Source organism: Microtus pennsylvanicus, chromosome 3 (assembly GCF_037038515.1).
Source record: "Microtus pennsylvanicus isolate mMicPen1 chromosome 3, mMicPen1.hap1, whole genome shotgun sequence".
In the NCBI taxonomy this organism is placed as follows: Eukaryota; Metazoa; Chordata; class Mammalia; order Rodentia; family Cricetidae; genus Microtus; species Microtus pennsylvanicus.
The window spans coordinates 60,935,840-60,955,145 of NC_134581.1; the positions used below are offsets into that span (position 1 = coordinate 60,935,840).

At 37.1% G+C, this 19,306-nt stretch overlaps 1 protein-coding gene across 8 annotated transcripts in view; it reads right to left on the reverse strand.

Annotated features, from left to right (window-relative positions):
• Myo9a (myosin IXA) overlaps positions 1-19,306 on the reverse strand; it is a 194,820-nt gene that overhangs the window by 114,829 nt on the left and 60,685 nt on the right. For all 8 annotated transcript variants that reach the window (XM_075965681.1, XM_075965679.1, XM_075965680.1 and 5 more), the window contains 5 exons: positions 19,115-19,212; positions 13,762-13,888; positions 10,308-10,397; positions 5,012-5,128; positions 191-325 (listed from right to left, as the gene is read on the reverse strand). In XM_075965681.1, coding sequence (XP_075821796.1) covers positions 191-325; positions 5,012-5,128; positions 10,308-10,397; positions 13,762-13,888; positions 19,115-19,212 — 567 coding nt within the window. The remainder of the gene's footprint in view (positions 1-190; positions 326-5,011; positions 5,129-10,307; positions 10,398-13,761; positions 13,889-19,114; positions 19,213-19,306) is intronic.

The window sequence follows — 19,306 nt, forward strand, 5'->3', positions numbered from 1 at the left end:
TGGTAACTACTGAAAAAAGAGGAAACTTCAGTATGACATGGCTGAAATCTCTGCTCTGATTTGTCATTTCCTTACAGTGAGTGATATGACCACCAAACTATGTGAATAAAAATGCAAGCAGTAAAACAGCTATGACAAAGATTCAAAAGTTTGGACAGGAGGGCAAACATACACATATTTAGATACTCACTTGTTCCAACTTAAAGATATGCTGATTAAAGTAGTGTTGTAAACGTTCATTAGCAAAATTAATACAGAACTGCTCAAAACTATTATTTTCATAGTCTTCAAACCCAAAAATATCAAGAACACCAATGGACAAAGTCTGTAAAACAAAAGAAAACTTATTTAAAAACAAGACTCCAACTTACTCATATTACAAGTAATAAAATACTCCTTTCTGTAACAGTTTTGGTGCTGTCTAGTATTTAAGTAAAATATACAGCAATCTGTTAATCACTTACGTAAATTATCACATAAAACCATTATAACAGGAAAATGTACTTCATTCTAATTTAGAAACATATGTGGGAGCTAAAGAGATGGCTCAGCAATTAAGAGCACATACTATCTTTTGCAAAGGACCCACATTCAGTTCCCTGCACCCACATCAGCTGACTGACAACCATCAGTGACTCCAGCTTCAGGGAATTTGATATCTCTGGTCTTTGTGGACACTGAACATATATGCATATGCATACACACTCACATACACACACACATGCAGGCATGCATTAAGAAATATCTGTAATGTAATGATAACCATATAATCTGTTACAAATATTTTTAAAAACATGAATATTTCTTAATCATTGGACACGAAATTGGATGGACTTTTTTAAGAAAACAGACTTATAACAGATGGTAAAACATGTAAAATGGCAATCAACAAGAGCAAACTATACTTTCCTGTTACAGTGGTTATCATACGATAATTGATATTAGTGTTTAACGGTTTTTCTCAACTTTAAAAATAATATTTGACAGAACTGATTGAGATGTGATTTTAGGGTGAGCAGGAGGAGGGAGCCATCACTGTAACTCACCCACAGCAGTATGAGTGTGCATTTACAATTTTCTAAAAGCTCACATCATAGGGTCTTAAGGCTAATAGGCAAATTAACTAAAGTAAGCTCTTTTCATTGTAAATATTTCTTTTAATAATACAAACTTAAACATATATAATATCTGCACTACAGTATCAAAATATACAAAGTACAGGATGAGTGAACTATTATCTTGAGAAAACCAAGAAATCTTAAGTCCTATGAGGGAAAAGAAACAACAGGTATAAGAAAAATCAAAAAAGGTTAGCAAAGTGAAAAATCAGCACAATAAAGTTACTTCTGGTTATGACAAAAAAAATGATGCAATTCTCCTTACTTTGATCTAAACCACAAATAAACAATTTTGTTGTCAGTACTGGGCATACAACACAGCTCAGTAGGTAAAGGTACTTGATATCAAACCAGACCTGAATTCTAGCTGAGTAGTAGTAAATCCACTTAATAGAATGGGAGAACTGACTCCCAGAAGCTGTCCTCTGACCTCCAGATAGTCAAGAACACAAAATAAATGTACAGAAAAAAGTTCTCCAAAGGCAAAATGAATGTGAGGCCAAGGACACCATGAGGGATTCATAGGGAGACTTTGATTGATAAATAAATAAATTGCATGAATGAATGTTTGAAAAGTGATTAAGGACCACCTTAGGCCTCCTCCCCACCAAAAAAGAACAAACCACTAAATCAACTCATGACGCTTCTGCAACAACACTTAGATCCTAGCTATTTAGTAGAGGACATAAATGTCTACTGTTCTCTTTCTTAATATTTGACTTCTAGGAATTACCTTTGTAATGTCTTACTATAATTCATTCAGATTCAACTTTAATATCTGTTACCAAGTTTGATTACTAATATTCATGACAACTTGACAGAATCTAGGAGAAAGGTCCCTTTCTGGCCATGTCTGTGAGGGCATTTCCAGAGAGTTTAACTGAGGTGGGGAGATCCACCTTTAATGTGGGTGGGCAGCTCTATTGCACTGGCTGGGTTACAGGGACATGGGGGAGGTATCCCAAGCTACGCCAGATTGCATCTCTTTCTGCTTCCATTCTGCAGATAAGATGTGACCAACCACCTGAAGCCCTTGCTGGAATGACTTACTCAAGGTGGAGAGCTGTACCCTCATAATGCGATTAAAATAAAGTGTCCTTAAGTTATTCTTGTTAGGTATTTTGTTATAGCAGCAACAAAAATAAAACCTAATGAACCATTCTATCTTTCCCACTTTCCTATCCCCCAACTCTGAAAATGGATCTTGGCCTCTAAATCGTAATCTTCTGACTTTAGTCTCTTGAGTGCTAGGATTAGAGGCATGCATCACAACCCCAAACTCAATCTCATTCTAACATGGGATATAACACTCTTGATTAAATGAGAAAATGCCTCCACTGGTGATGAGATGCAGTAAGCAAACTAATATGGTGTCCAAAAAGATGCTTTGAAAACTGTATCATGCCGGGTGGTGGTGGCGCACGCCTTTAATCCCAGCACTTGGTAGCCAGAGGCAGGCAGATTTCTATGAGTTTGAGGCCAGCCTGGGCAACAGAGCGAGTACCAGAACAAGCTCCAAAATGACACAGAGAAACCTGTATCAAAAAACAACAGGCCGGGCGGTGGTGGTGCACGCCTTTAATCCCAGCACTTGGGAGGCAGAGGCAGGTGAATCTCTCTGAGTTTGAGACCAGCCTGGTCTACAAGAGTTAGTTCCAGGCTCCAAAGTCACAGAGAAACCCTGTCTCGAAAAACCAAAAAAAAAAAAAAAAAAAAAAAAACACAAACCAACAACAACGAAAAAGGAAACCAAAAAGAAAAGCATGACAAGATATTTGGCTTTCATTCCTAAAATGAATGGCAAAAAATTAGAAAGGAGAATAATTTCTCTCATATTAGAAAATATAAACACTGATAATATACAATATGGATAAAAGTTCAGAGAAAAAAAAACTACACCTCACTGGTAGAAGTGTACAGTCCTTGCCAGGTGGTGCTGGCAAGTCTATAATCCCAACACTTAGTAGATAGTGGCGGGCAGAACTCTGAGAGTTTGAGGCCAGTCTGGTCTACAAGAGCTAGTTCCAGGACAGGCTCCAAAGCAACAGAGAAGCCGTCTCAAAAAACAAAACAATGAGCCTATAATTTGTGATCCTAGAGAAGCTAAATAAGAAGGTGAACCCAAAGAAAAACATATAGTTATCCTCCTGGGTATTGGAAGTAGACAAGATTACTGGGCAAAAATTGAGGACTGGGGGGTGGGGTGGGATGGGGGAAAGGGGAGATGGGGAGAGAAAAGTGAGAAGGGGAAGATGGGGACAGCTTGGGGGAATGGGATGGTTGGGATAAAGGAAGGGTGGATATGGGAGCAGGGAAGTATATATCTTAATAAAGGGAGCCATTTTAGGGTTGGCAAGAGTCTTGACTCTAGAGGGGTTCCCAGGGGTCCAGAGAGATGTCCCCAGCTAGGTCCTTGGGCAGCTGACAAGAGGGAGCCTGAAACGGCCCAGTCCTATAGCCATACTAATGATTATCTTGCATATCACCATAGAACCTTCATCTGGCGATGGATGGAGATAGAGACAGAGACCCACATTAGAGCACTGGACTGAGCTCCCAAGGTCCAAATGAGGAGCAGAAGGAGGGAGTACACGAGCAAGGAAGTCAGGACCACAAGGGGTGCACCCACCCACTGAGACAGTGGGGCTGATTTATTGGGAGCTCACCAAGGTCAGCTGGACTGAGTCTGAAAAAGAATGGGATAAAACCGGATTCTCTGAGCATGGCAGATAATGAGGGCTGCTGAGAAGCCAAGGACAATGGCACTGGGTTTTGATCCTACTGCATGGACTGGCTTTGTGGAAGCCTAGCCTGTTTGGATGCTCACTTTCCTAGACCTGGATGAAGGGGGGAGGGGAGGCCCTTGGACTTCCCTCAGGGCAGGGAACCCTTACTACTTTTGGGACTGGAGAGGGAAGGAGGAGAGAGTGGGAGGGAGGGGGAGGGAAAAGGGAGGTGGGGAGGAGGCGGAAATTTTTAATAAAAAAAAAAAACACAGATTGAATGAACTCAAAAAAATAAAAAACAAAACAATCAAAAAATGAAAAAAAAGTATACAGTCCTTTCGGGAGCAACAGATAACATCCTTAAATCCAGGAAGAATAAGCTAAAGTTATCCTACAGAGAAGTATACAAAGGTCAGTAAAAGAATATCTATACTGGAACATGGTGGAGTCCACCTCTAACCCCAAGAACCTATCAGTCAGGCATAGAAGGATCTCAAGTACAAAACAACCTGGCTATACAGTAGCACTCTGTCTAAAAAAAAAAAAAAAAACAAAAAAAACTATTTATTTTAGTATTGTTTAGAATGAAACAAAAATATTTACTTGTAGTGAGATCATCTAAGACACAAATCACACTAAACATCACAATTTGGGGGCTTTAGAGGGCGGGGTTCCCCCCAAGGAAGTTTCTTCACGTAGTCCTAGCTGTCCTGGAACTCATTCTGTCATGAGTAGGCTGGCCTCGAACACAGAGATACACTTGCCTTTGTCTCCCAAGGATTGGGATTAAAGGTGTATGCAACCATGCCCAGCTAATATTACACAATTATTAAAAATACATAATGACATACTTTATGAAATCTTATATGAAAATGTATTTTATAGGAATCTATTTTAAGAAATTTTTATATAAAAAACAAAACTGGAACAATACAAAGTTTGATTCTATTTCTATTTTTAAGATCAACTTTGTATATAAAGGTCCTTAGCATGTAAATAAATAGGGCGATGGTATAGAAAGACACACAGAACAGTTAACCTGAATATGGAAATAAGTAACAGAAGTAAAGCTGATTTGACTCTATGTAATTTTATTCCTTAAAATTTCAAGTACTCACCAGTTTATTGAATGGTTTTCTGGTAAAATATAATACAATAGGTCTTTACCTTGGTATCATGTTCCAAATCTTTACTATTTAGAAGTGCATGATTAATACGAAACACGATCCAGTCAAACAGAGCACTATATAAAGATTTAGCCATGGAGTTTCTCACTGTCACAGCCTATAAAATACAAAGAGAATTATGAATGTAAAGTGAATTAAGATTGCAAAGTGGAATGGTAATAATTTCACTAAGATACAATAACAAAGAATGTTTTTGCTTTCATTTCAGAAGGAAAACCTATTCTGAATTAGAAAACTAGATTGTCTGTCAATTTAAATAGCCTATAATCAAAGTTTTCTGTATTCACTCTAATTTAGTCCAACTCAGGAACCTAGAAAAAATTTCCATGAAACAAAACCTATGTATGAATCACTCAATTCAAAGCATTTTTTTTTACTGTCTATGGGGGCATATTTTCTCCCAAACAAAATGGGAAGTCTGAAAACAAATAACTATACCTGTTATAATTGGAGAAAATAGTCTAGGTTAAGAAACCTGACAGCAGCCGGGCGGTGGTGGCGCACGCCTTTAATCCCAGCACTCGGGAGGCAGAGGCAGGCGGATCTCTGTGAGTTCGAGACCAGCCTGGACTACAAGAGCTAGTTCCAGGACAGGAACCAAAAGCTACGGAGAAACCCTGTCTCAAAAATGAAAAAAAAAGAAAGAAAGAAAGAAACCTGACAGCAAAAGAGGACATTATAATTTGTAGAATCCTTCTTTCACTCTTAGAATATAGACATTATACTAGCTATCTTCAGTTTGTCATTCAAAGTACTACATAACAGTTTCATTCAAGAAAATAGTAACAAGCCAGGCAGTGGTGGCGCACAATCCCAGCACTCGGCAGGCAGATCTCTGTGAGTTCGAGGCCAGGCTGGTCTACAGAGCGAGTTCCAGAACAGGCTCCAAAACTACTAGAGACACCCTGCGTCGAAAAAACAAAAAAAAGAAAATAGTAACAATCTCTTAATTAGGCAATTATGAAATTTATATTTTATTTCACTTCATTATTTTCTTGATAGAATCCAAGAAATAAAATAAAATGAAAAAGTAACTTTGAAAGATTCCAGGTATCAAAATTGGGTATACACGAAAACAAAAAGTGGAAGAGGATATAAATTAAAGAAAATTCACATTTAGAAAACAGTAAATTTCAGCACTCAAGAAAACAAAGCAGGCATACTGGCATACTATCATAAGTTCGAGGCCAGCATGAATCACAAAGTCAAACTCTCTCCAAAAGAGAGGGAAAAAAAGAGAAACACTTTAGTTTACAAAATTTTTTTTAAAAATAATTGAGTCCTATCGCATAAAAGAATATAAATGCTAATAATGTTTTACTGTTTATATTAACATCTCTGTTTTCAAGTGGTAAGGAAATAAGAGAAGACTACCAGTCAATTTCTGTTTCTGAACTCATTCTAACTGTATGGACCACACAAGACACTTGAATTACTAGGCTACAGTTTAGATATCTATAAAGTAGAGATATAATATAACACATAACACAAAAGAGATTAACTTATTTATGAATTTCAATAATTTAAAAAAATGTTCCAAGTCAGGCATGGTATAAAGGCCTGTACTCTAGGCATTTATTATTAAAAGATCATGAGTTTCCAGGTTGGTATGCCATTGCTGATTTTTAAATATTTATTTATCTGGGAACATATCACTTCCTGGCAGTAAGTACTTGCACCTTTTGAGCTATCTTGCATTCCTTAGCTGATTTTTTAAATTGTTCTAAAGAAAGATACCAGATGGATTTGGTTTAATTAGAAAACCCTCGTTAAAAAGAACTGGAGACCTTTTATCTAATACTCTCTTAATGGTACTTATGAAATAAACTGCAAAAGACAAGAAACAGCATGCTCCAAGATAACAGAGAGGAAACACCACATGGTAGAATGTAAATTAATAGAAATGTAATAAATAATTTAAGTTGGTAGAGCTAGTGAGTAAAAAATCCCAAGCTACGGGTCAACCATTTATAATTAATATGAAGTCTCTCTGTCAGTTATTTGGGAACTGGCATCAGGAAAAAAAAGTCTGATCACTAATGAAGATACAACAGCTGCTAAGACACATTATAAAAACTATATTATAAAAACTGCTGGATTAAACCAACCTATATATTTTTATACATTTTTAAAATGTCTTCACCTCAAAATGGAAGTCAAAAGATAGGTTACTTTGGGGGAGAGGTGATGGGGACCCTCCTGCAGCCCAAGATCTTTAAGACCAGGTTGGAGCGTGAGCTTTTGGGTACCCAGAGAAAACCACAGGCCTGCCCAGCTCTCAACCCTCTTGTTCCGGCATTCCACGCCTTGAGGTTGGACTTCCCATTCCAATTGTGAGTTTTTCCCTTTACAATAAAGAATAATCTTGAAATAATCTTTTAGGGTTATCTTGGAATTATTTGACTCCCGTCTCTCCCTCCCCTTTTTATGCATTCAGATTCAGAGAGGTCATGCTTTTATTTCTATAGGACATGAGAAGCTATGGAATTGTTCCAGGTTAACATGAACCAGGTTTGATCAGGGAAGACCTGGTGAAAATTCTGACTTCAAACATAAAGAAACAAAACTACAAGACATATAACATATATATATTACTTGTTAAAAAACAAACAAACAAACAAAAAACCTTTAACTGACTTGGGCACACCACATATTCCATACTTGTATGCTACTTTTTAAAGTTTATGTATTTGGGGCTGGAGAGATGGCTCAGTGGTTATGAGCATTGCCTGCTCTTCCAAAGGTCGTGAGTTCAACTCCCAGCAACCACATGGTGGCTCACAACTATCTGTAAAGAGATCTGTGCTTGCCAGGCGATGGTGGCGCACGCCTTTAATCCCAGCACTCGGGAAGCAGAGGCAGGCGGATCTCTGTGAGTTCGAGACCAGCCTGGTCTACAGAGCTAGTTCCAGGACAGGCTCCAAAGCCACAGGGAAACCCTGTCTTGAAAAACAAAAAACAAACAAATGAAAAAACAAAAAAGAGATCTGTGCTTGATTCTGGCCTGCAGGCATGCATGCAAGAAGAACACTATATACTTAATAAATAAATAAATCTTAAAAGTTTATGTCCTAAAGATGGATGGCCCAGGTGATGCAGCATTTCAAAATGCCTCTGTTATGGTCTCCTCCAAATTCCGCATCCAAAATAGCCTCACGGCTGTTGGCTAAGATGGTCCAGCCTCACAGACTATTTTAGCAGTGGTTTCATATCCCAATTAGATTGCTTTTGGTAAGATTGCCATTTTTACTATGTTAATTCTGCCTACCCAAGAGCATGGAAGATCTTTCCAATTTCTGGTGTCTTCTTCAGTTTCTTTCTTCAAAGATTTAAAGTTCTTCTCATACAAGTCTTCCACTTGTTTGGTTAGAGTTACTCTGAGATATTTTATGCTATTTGTGGCTATTGTGAAGGGTGTTGATTCTCTGATTTCTTCCCCAGCCCTTTCATCATCTGTTTATAGGAGGGCTACTGATTTTTTTTGAGTTAATCTTGTATCCTGCTACATTGCTGAAAGTGTTTATGAGCCAGGGAAGTTCCTTGATAGAATTTTTGGGATCACTTATGTAAACTATCATATCATCAGCAAACAGTGAGAGTTTGACTTCTTCATTTCCAATTTGTATACCCTTGATCTAATTTTTACTTGATAACTGTTTTATTATGTATAATTTTATTATTTAAAGTTAAAAAAAAAACTTCCTTTTTATTTAGACAAAAAATGTTGTGGAATAATCCTTCTATACACTGTGTACCCACATGGCAGCTCAAAAGTGTCTCTAACTCTTGCCTCCATGGTATCTATATACATATGGTACAAAATATACACGCACACAAAACACCATACAAATTAATAAGGGTTTTTTTTTTTTTAAGATCCTTGAAAAAAAATGAAAGCCTACTATTTATTTGCTTAGGTAATGAAAGCCTACTATTTAAAACCACACTGAATTTCTGGTCCAAGAAGGTTACCTGCACATTACCAAAACAGCAATGTAAACACCAAGTCAGCTACAAACCCATTGATCTACAATATTATCATGCCTGCAAGATATGATGCGGAAATGGTGGCACAAAGCTTGTGGAAGAAACCAACCAATGTCTAATTTGACTTAACGCCCACTTCACAAGATAGAACCCATATATGACCCTACTTGGGCGACCAAGAACCAGAGGGCAGAGTGTCCAGGAACTAAGGGTAAAATCAAATATACTGATCTAAAATAAACAAACAAGGTGAACAGTTATGACTCACGCCTTTAATCCAAGCACTGAGGAGACAGAGACAGGCATTCTATGAATTCAAGGCAAACCTGGTTTAGAAAACAAGTTCCAGGACACAAAGAAACCCTGTTTCAAAAACCAAAACAACAAAAACCAAACTGAGAAAGTGACTCCTAATGATATTCTGTTATACTTATAGATCAGTACCTTGTTCAGCCATCATCAGAGCTTCCTCCAGCAGCAAATATAAACAAAGAAACTCACAGCCATACATTAAGCAGAATGAGACGCCTTGGAACACCCAGCCCTAAATAGGATATCTCCATCAAATCCTCCTGTCTCAGAGCTCAGGAAACCACTTGGAACAGGAGGTAGAAAGAGTGTAAGAGTCAGAGGGGATGGAAGACACCAAGACAACAAGCCCTCTAAATAAACGTGAGTAAAACTCCTATGAACTCACAGAGACTGAAACAACACTCATAGGGCTTGCACAGGTCTACACCAGGTTCTCTATGGCTTTCAGCTTGGTGTTTTTCTGGGATTCTTGAGTATGCAAAGAAATGAGTCTTTGACTTCTATGCCTTCTCTTGGGTTCTTTTACTTCTGCTGGCTTGTTGTGTGCAACTTCGATGTGATAATTTTGTTTTATCTTATTATATTTTATTTTGTTATATTTTCATTGGGGAGTGAAGTTCAATACAGGGTTTCTCTATGTAACCAGCCCTAGCTATCCTGAAACTGGTTCTGTAGACCAGGCTGGCCTCAAACTCAGAGATCTGCCTGCCTCTGCCTCCCGAGTGCTAGGATTAAAGGCGTGTGCCTGGCTATATTTTCATATTAAAATAGACAGACAGACAGATAAAAAAAACCACATTGAATTTTAAGTTTCCAAACCTACAGAAACGTTGTTTTTTTCCTCAAAAGTACACTAATTAATACCTTTTCGCCTAATGTCATTTTCATTACATAAAAAAGGGAAAAGAAAAAGAAAAAAAACCTACAAACCTCATATTCTAGAGTATTCAAAATACTGATGCCCCAGAAAACCATACCTCTGCCAGCTTATATGGTAAAATAAGTTTTTCTCCCACTGTCACCGTCTTCCTTGTAACTAATGCTTCAAAGAGCATCTCTTCTTTAACCTATAGGGTAGAAAGGTAAATTCAATATGCAAGATTTATGACGGAGACTCAATTATTACACTGAAAAGCTAACTAGAGAAAAATTTTAATGAAAGGAATATAGAGTGAATATAAAGAAATGCAAAGAAACATACACAATCTTAATAATGGCTAAAGGGGAATTTAAGCATACAAATAACAATAATTCCTCCACCTAAAATAGAAGAAAAAAGCAACAAATAGTTTATTTTCGAAGTATGCTTCCAAGTGGAAAGTTTAACTCTAAAGAGCTTGCCTAGCATATGAAAGGTCATGGGTTCTCACCAGTGTCTCACACACACATCTGGGAATAGAGACACGAATCTAAATCTGGCACACTCGTTCTCTAGATTTTACAATCTAAAGATAAGGCCATGGACAAAGGATGAAAGCACTCCTGGAATCTAAGACTCCTGAAGAATACTTTTGTTCTACATTTGTTTTTATACGTGCATATTAAACTTTCAGATAAAGGTACTACTTTGCTCTTACTCCCATCCCAGAAGTAAATAATATTATATTTATTTGTAACAGGGTCTCACTCTGTAGCCCAGGCTGGCTTCAAACTCACGGTGAACCTTCTCCTCAACCTTGTGAGTACTGAGATTCCAGGCATACACCATCAACACCTGAATGAATTATTTTCTTTTCAAACGAAAAAATGGAGGGACTGGAGAGATGGCTCAGTGGTTAAGAGCATTGCCTGCTCTTCCAAAGGTCATGAGTTCAATTCCCGGCCACCACATGGTGGCTCACAACCATCTGTAATGAGATCTATTGCCCTCTTCTGGTCTGCAGACATACACACAAACAGAATATTGTATACTGTATACATAATAAATAAATATTTTTTAAAAAAGAAAGAAAAAATGGAGACTAATAAATGGCTCTGTGGTTAAAAACACTTGCTCCTGCAGAGGACCTTGCTTCAGTTCTGAACACCCATATGTAAATCCAGTTCCAGAGAAAGTTACATCCTCTTGTAACCTTCGTGGGTACCAGGCACACACATGAATACACACACACATACATACATACATACATACATACATACATACATACATACATACATACATGTAAGCAAAACACTAATACACATAAAAGGATTTTCAATACAAATAAAACTGTTATATGCATCTGTATGTGTGCTCTGTGTGTGTGTGCTCTGTGTGTGTGTGCTGTGTGTGTGTGTGTGTGCTGTGTGTGTGTGTGTGTGTGTGTGTGTGTGTGTGTGTGTGTGTGTACTGTGGAAAGCAGGACTCAATGTCAGGTATTTGTTTATATCTGTAGATCTTCTTTTGTTTTCTAAAACAAGAACTCTCTGTGTAGCCCTGGTTGTCCTAAAACTGACTGTGTAGACCAAGATGACCTTGAACTCGTAGATGTCAATCTGCCTCTTACTTCTGTGTGCTGGGATTTAATGCATGGTCGCGGTGATTCCACCTTACTTTTTCAGGCAGGGTCTGTCAAGGGAACCAGACCTCACTGACTGGTTATACTGACTGACCTTTCTTGGCATCCCTCCTCACTCTCCCCTCCCAGTAATTGAATTACAGATGCACAAGACCAGTTTTTATTTGAGTGTGTGGATCCAAACTTAGATAAAACAGACATTCCAAATCCCTGAATTTCTTTTAAATTCCCTGAACCTCTCTTAACTAACCTCTGACAAAAGAATACTAATTAAGACTAGAATCTCTGTTATTTATGTCTGAGTTTAAAATAGGACTCCAGGCACAATGTCCTAATTTATCATAATACTAAATGTTTGATTAAAATATCTGAAATGCTTGATTGAAATCTAGTCTATGACCTTCAAAATTATAATCTTCAGAGCTGGGCGGTGGTGGCGCACGCCTTTAATCCCAGCACTTGGGAGGCACGGGCAGGCGGATCTCTGTGAGTTCAAGACCAGCCTGGTCTACAAGAGCTAGTTCCAGGACAGGCTCCAAAACCACAGAGAGACCCTGTCTCGAAAAACCAAAAAAAGGAAAAAATTACAATCTTCGGATACAATGATCTACATCTTGTAGAAATTTATTCCATCTTATTCTGTCATATATCATTCCATTAAGGTTAAAGCAATGATCAGTCATATATAAAGAAAAAATAATCTGAAGTTAGAGATATGAAAAAGAGGTTATCCAATGCTCTCAACTGGCACTATAGCTTTATAATGGACACATACTGGGAAATAACTTTTTCTGTAAAATCTCACCTAAATTATGCCAAAGAGAAGTAAATGGTTCTACATACAATGAATTAGTTTAGGCTTCCTTCCTTCCTTCCTTCCTTCCTTCCTTCCTTCCTTCCTTCCTTCCTTCCTTCCTTCCTTTCTTCCTTATGTATAAGGCATTCTGCCTGCATGTATACCTACACACCAGAAGAGAGCACCATATGTCATTATAGATGATTGTGAGCCATCATGTGGTTAAATTCACTGAGACCTGCCTGCCTCTGCCTCCAAAGTGTTGGAACTAAAGACATGAGGCACTACACCTGGCTTAAAAGGATGTATCTCAAATGCATGTTACCAAGTAAAATAAGTTCATCTAGAAATAAAATTAACTCTATAATTACAATTATATTGCATGTGAAAATGAAAATTAGGGTGAAGAGGAGTTTTAGAGCAGTGTAAGAGTTCTGTATAAGACTATAACCATGAACACATGACTTCATCCATTTGTCAAAACCCATTCAGCACAAAAAGTGAAGACACACTATCACTTTGGGAGGAGCAATAGAACAGAGTCTGGTGTCCCTGCAGCGGTGGCACACGCCTTTAATCCCAGCACTTGGGAGGCAGGAGCAGGCGGGTCTCTGTGAGTTCGGGGCCAGCCTGGTCAACAAGAGCTAGTTCAAGGACAGGCTCCAAAAGCTACAGAGAAACCCTGTCTCAAAAAACAAAAACAAAACAACAACAAAAAAAAAAAACCCACAAATCCTGTTTCAGGAAAGAAAGAAGGAAGGAGAGAGGAGGTGAGGGAGGGGGAAGGAAAGGAGAGAAGGAAGGAGAAACCTCAAGTTAGAAAGAGCAACATTAACATAACCCCTAAACAACATAGAGTGGAAATATTCATCCTTGTCAACAAACTGAAGGAATGCATATGTTAAGGGGAAGTGAAGGCAAGGGAGAAAACATTAGACCTAATGATCTTGGCACACTCACAAGTAAAGTAAGGCAGGAATCCAGGAGAAATTTCAACATCTGAAAACACTATCTTAAAATAGTATCAAATGAAATCATTTTAACCAAGTATACCCATTTATAAGTATAAAGGACATATAAATTAAAAATAAGAAGTTACCAATTATCTAAAATGAAAACCAAGAATGAAGGACTCACTTCTAATAATTCTGAGACAATAGGCAGTACTTCAGGATTACAGATGTCAATAGAGTCATCCCGATAGGTCTTCTTTTTATAGGAGATATTACCCAAATGTAGTATTGCTGAGAGCAGAGAGAAAATCCTATGAAAATAAAAGCACAGATTAAAGTTTGCTAAATACATTATCAAAGCTCATTTTACTCCAAATTCAAAACAAATTCCCCAGTACAAATTATGAAGTATTTTCATCTTCACAAAAGAATGGTAATTTTAACTAAACTTTAACGATTAACTATGTCAGTTAATAAATTATTAACATGTAACATGGCATAAAACAAATTTAAAAACGAACTCTCCACTTGTATACTATATCCCATTGGCTCCAGTTGATTCAGGAGTTGTAATGTCTTCATTTCCTACCTCTTACTTGGATCTTGAAGAACTTTTTTTAAATCAAAATACTGCTTATTTCTCTTCTTTTAAATAACCCTAGATTCAACATGTTCTCTTTCTCTTTACAAAAAAGCTTACTGAAATACTAACTCAAACTCCTTGTCGGCACTTTACTATTTGTATTCACTATCATTTAACATCTGCTTCAACTTCATATGCCTCAGAAGTTACTAAGAACTACTTCCACTTAGCTGAGAAAAAAATCATGCCCTAACTTATCTGCTATTTGAGACATTTAACACATCTGAACATTCTACTACTTCAGTGGTTATTAAGTGGTTGTTGTAGAATCATGAGAATCTGAGTTTGAAACAGAGCACCCACATAACAAACCAGGCTTCCTGCAAATGCCCATAACTCCAGGTCCCAAGGATCCCAATGCCCTCTTCTAGTCTCCTTGCACACCCACATACGCAAACATGTGCACTTGGACTCACAAAGAAGCATACACATGAATGAATGTGTACACACACCTTTTTAAAGCCCTTAAGAGGAGCTAGAAAGATGGTTAGTTCATCAGTCAAGACTGCCAACTACTCTTGAAGACACAAATTCAGTTCCAGCACTCACATCACATGGCCAGATGTCTAACAAAAGCCTGCAACTCCAGCTCCAGGGCATCAGTCACCCTCTTCTGGCCTCCATGAACACTGCACTCATGAGTACAAACCCACACATAGACATATACATATGATTAAAAATAAAATATTTTTAAATATCCTAAATGCATGTATCCATATGCCTATTGACTTACTACTTCCTTAGAATAAATCTAACCTATTGTTAAAACTTATCCATGTGTCTTCTTAAATTTAAATTAAATATTTATAACTAAATTATAACTAAAAATTTGTAGGTTGAAATTTGGCTTTGCAAAATTAGAAAATATTCTAACTAAAGTTCTTCAGAACCAAATATACTTTTTAAAATATTTATTTATTTATTATGTACACAATATTCTGTCTGCATATATGCCTGCAGGCCAGAAGAGAACACCAGAACTCATTCCAGATGGTTATGAGCCACCATGTGGTTGCTGGGAATTGAACTCAGAACCTTTGGAAGAGCAGGCAATACTGTTAACCACTGAGCCATCTCTCCAGCCCAGAACCAAATATACTTAAAGTATATTTTTAAGTAATTTAAGTGTTAAATAATTTAAGTGTTATTTTTTAAGTAATTTAAAATTAGAAAATACAAGTCAATCCCAAAGGAATAATTCATAAAAGTATTCTAAGATATAAAAAAAGCTCAGAATCTCTTTAAACATCATAAAATCTAGAAGTCAAAAATTAACACAAATGTATGACCCAGTTTTCATATCTGTTTCAAAAATTGGCACATTAATGTTCTCAAAAATACGTCATACAACTCTTATGCAATAATACCTTAAAAATAACCTAATGTGATAAGTCAGGATTTAAAAGATTTTAAAATATAAACAGGAGTCATGATTTTTTTCTGTCTGTTTTTTGAGAACGGAGTCTCTCTATATTACCCTGTTTGTCCAGGAAGTGACTATGTAGACCAGGCTGGCCTGAAACTCACAGAGATCAACCTCCCTCTGCCTCCAGTACGCTGAGATTAAAAGTCTATGCTACCATGCCAGTATCTTGAGTCTTAAAATGTTTATAATTTTACATTAGAAGATAACACAAATAACTAAAAAGTAGGTATCTTAAAATATAGAGTGCAGAAACAGCATAACGGACAAATTTTTTCATTTAATAAAGGCAGGACATTAACAGTTCTTAAAACAGATTTTGTTGTGTATGGTACCAAATTCCAACACTCATTAGTCTAAGAAAGGAAGATCAGAGAGTCCAAGGTAGGTAGGCCTGAGCTACATAGCACATGCCTATTATAAAAAAAATTAAAAAAAAAACTTTCAACACTGCCAAAATTTAAGGATGGCTACACAGTTATGGAAAACAATTTTAAAGCATATCACAGGAAATAGGAAAGAATGCTACTATTTATTAGCTGAGATAACTGTGGGCACAAGAAAGGAAAGTAGCAGTACACACAATATATTCTCTACCCAAAACAACACAATTTTCTGAATGAGTGGAAAAAAGATAAAAATAATTTCAGATGGAAAATTATTTAATGTTCAAAGTACTATGCAATAAAAACTTATAAATATGACCCATAGAGTTAAACTTTTTTCTGTGAAGGAATATTTGAAAAGAAGATAAAAGACAGGGAAGGCTCACACTAAAATTTACTGCTTCCTAAAGTTTACAATATGGGATCCTGTCATACCGAATAATCGTTTTAACGATAAAAAATAAGCACTATATTGCCAAAACTTCCATTTCACTGGTATTTAATATAGAGAGTACACTTCACTCAAAATTATCATGACAAGAAATGTTTGAGGTTTGGAATTTCTCAGACTGTAGAATAGGTCCATGACTCTGTTTTGTACTCCTAATCTAAAAATCCCAAATGCTCCAAAGTCTGAAGAAGTTTGAGCATTGTGTGAATATTCAAGATATTTTAAATTTCAGATCATTTCAGAATTCATCTTTTTTTGTTGTTGTTTTGTTTTTTTCTCTGTATTGCCTTGGCTGTCCTGGAACTCAATCTGTTGACCAGGTTGGCCTTGAACTCAGAGATCCACCGACCTTTGCTTCCCGCACGCTAGGATTAAAGGCATGTGCCACCACTACCAAGCCAGAATTCAGCTTTTAGCATTAGGGTAACCTACTGAGGACATATTCTCATACTTCATTCAGTTTATATGTCATCCGCTCAGGATCACATGCAGTACGTAAGTGACCCTGAGGGAAGAGATTAACAGAAACCGAGGGAGGTTTTCTCCTATATTTGACCTTCAGTGTATTGCAGTAAGTATGTTTGCACATTTATAGATTGTATTGTTTGGTTTTAACTAACTTCTCATAAAAGGAATCCAGAAGAGAATTTTATAATTCAAGAAGCATACCAATACACAGAAGAATAGGTCAGGCTAATATTCTCCTTATAGAAACTCATGACTCAAGAGATTATTCATTCATTACACAACCAAATATGACATATCTTCAACATGAATCTCACAGACACTTCAAAAACAATTATAAAAACAGCTAGATTCAAAAGTGTGCGTTCATAGTTTGAGTTACCTCAGAGGCTAAGGCAGGCCCTTACACCAGTCTGAACAATACATGATATCAAGACCCTGCCTCCAAAACTGAACAGATAAAAGTTATGAAAAAAATATTCCTGCTGGGCAATGGTTGTGCACTTCTTTAATTCCAGCACTCAGAGGCAGAGGCAGGTGAATCTCTGAGTTCAAGGCCAGCCTGGTCTACAGAGTGAGTTCCAGAACAGCTAAGGCTACACAAAGAAACCCTGTCCCGAAAAACAAAAAAGAAAGGAAGGGAGGGAGGGAAGGAAGGAGGGAGGATGGGAAGGAAGGAAGGAAGGAAGGAAGGAAGGAAGGAAGGAAGGAAGGAAGGGAGGGAGGGAGGAAGGAAAGAAGGGACGGAGGAAGGATAGGAAAAGAAAAAAAGAAAGGAAAATAAAGGAAAAGAAAAGAAAAAAATATTCCTACAGCAGTCAGATGGTGGTGGTGCACACCTTTAATCCCAGTACTCAGGAGGTAGAGGCAGGTGGATTTCTGTGAGATTATGGCCAGCCTGATCTACAGAGTGAGCTCAGTTCATCCAGGACTACGCGGAGGAACCATGTATCTAAAACAACAACAAAAAAAAAAATATTCCTCTAGGAAGAGACAAGGTTGTATGTTTTAGTTTCTAGAAACACAAATTACTTCATTTTCTAAAACAAATGTTTTTGGTTTATGTATGTTGCTGATCTGTTAATGCATGTATGAGGGTGAACACGTAGAGGGTACATGCATGTGAGTCAACGCATGTAGAGGCCCAAGTTAAACATCAGCTATCTTTTATCTCAATTTTAATTTCAACTTTTTATTATTTTATGTGTATGGGTATTTTACAAGCATGTCTATGCAACATTCATGTGGTGCCTGCAAAGGCCAAAAGAGGGCAGCAGATCCCCTGGAACTGGAGTTACAAATGATGGTGAGGAGCCCTACCTATGGGTATTGGGAATTAAACCAGCTCATCTGGAGGAGCAGCCAATATTATTTACCTCTGAGCCATCACTCCAGTTCACAGATGTCCTTTCTTATTCTCTGCACCTTGAGGCATATATTGAGGTAAAGTCTATTGGTGAACCAGAGCTTGTCACGTTTTCCATCTTGGCTACAAAGATTTCTTATCTTTGTTTCCTATTCACTGGGATCATAGGGAGGTCATCATGCTCACCAGGTTTTCCTGATGTGGGTTCTGAGAATCTGAACTCTAGCCCTCATTTTTGGACAGCAAGCATTTCATCCGATTAGCCATCTTCATCAGCCCTATTAACATTTTTTTATGTTTCCATTTTGTTTATATTAACATGTATAGAGGTTTTGTGGTTAGTTTGGTTTGCTTTTTGTTTGTTTGTTTGTTGACAATATTGCTGTTAGGGATTGAGTCTATAGTCTTATGTATACAAAACAAGTATTCTACCACAGAGCTACATCCACAGATCAAAATTTTTAATAAAGCAACACACATGTAAATATGCAGGGAATGTTGTAGTTTACATAAAGACTAGAAAAAAATAGAAGTCTATTTTTTCTTCACGGATATGGCTGCAGGTAGGTTCCATGCTTATGCAAGCAACACAAATTCTATTCAGTGGGTTACAGAAAAAAGAAAAGGAATAGGAGAAAGCTGAAGATAGATGGGATAAAGATATACTGTACATATGTATGAAATTGCCAAAGAAGAAAAATGTCTTTAAAATAACTAAGAGAAATTTCTCAAAGACACATCATGCTTTCTTTTATACTTGAAATACAAAACTATAGTAAATGAAAAAAAACTTTAAAACTCACTGTCTCCGTGTCTTGGGGAGAAATCCTACCATTTCCATGGCCAATTGTAAGCGTTCAAAATCATGCCTCAAATCTTCTCCCTCCACTGTGAAGCAATCCTACTTAAGACAAGAGAAGGGAGAAAATATATTAAGATTACCTGTTTAAAAACAATGTGAGCCATTCATTAATTTAAGCAGGTTCCTGTGTAAA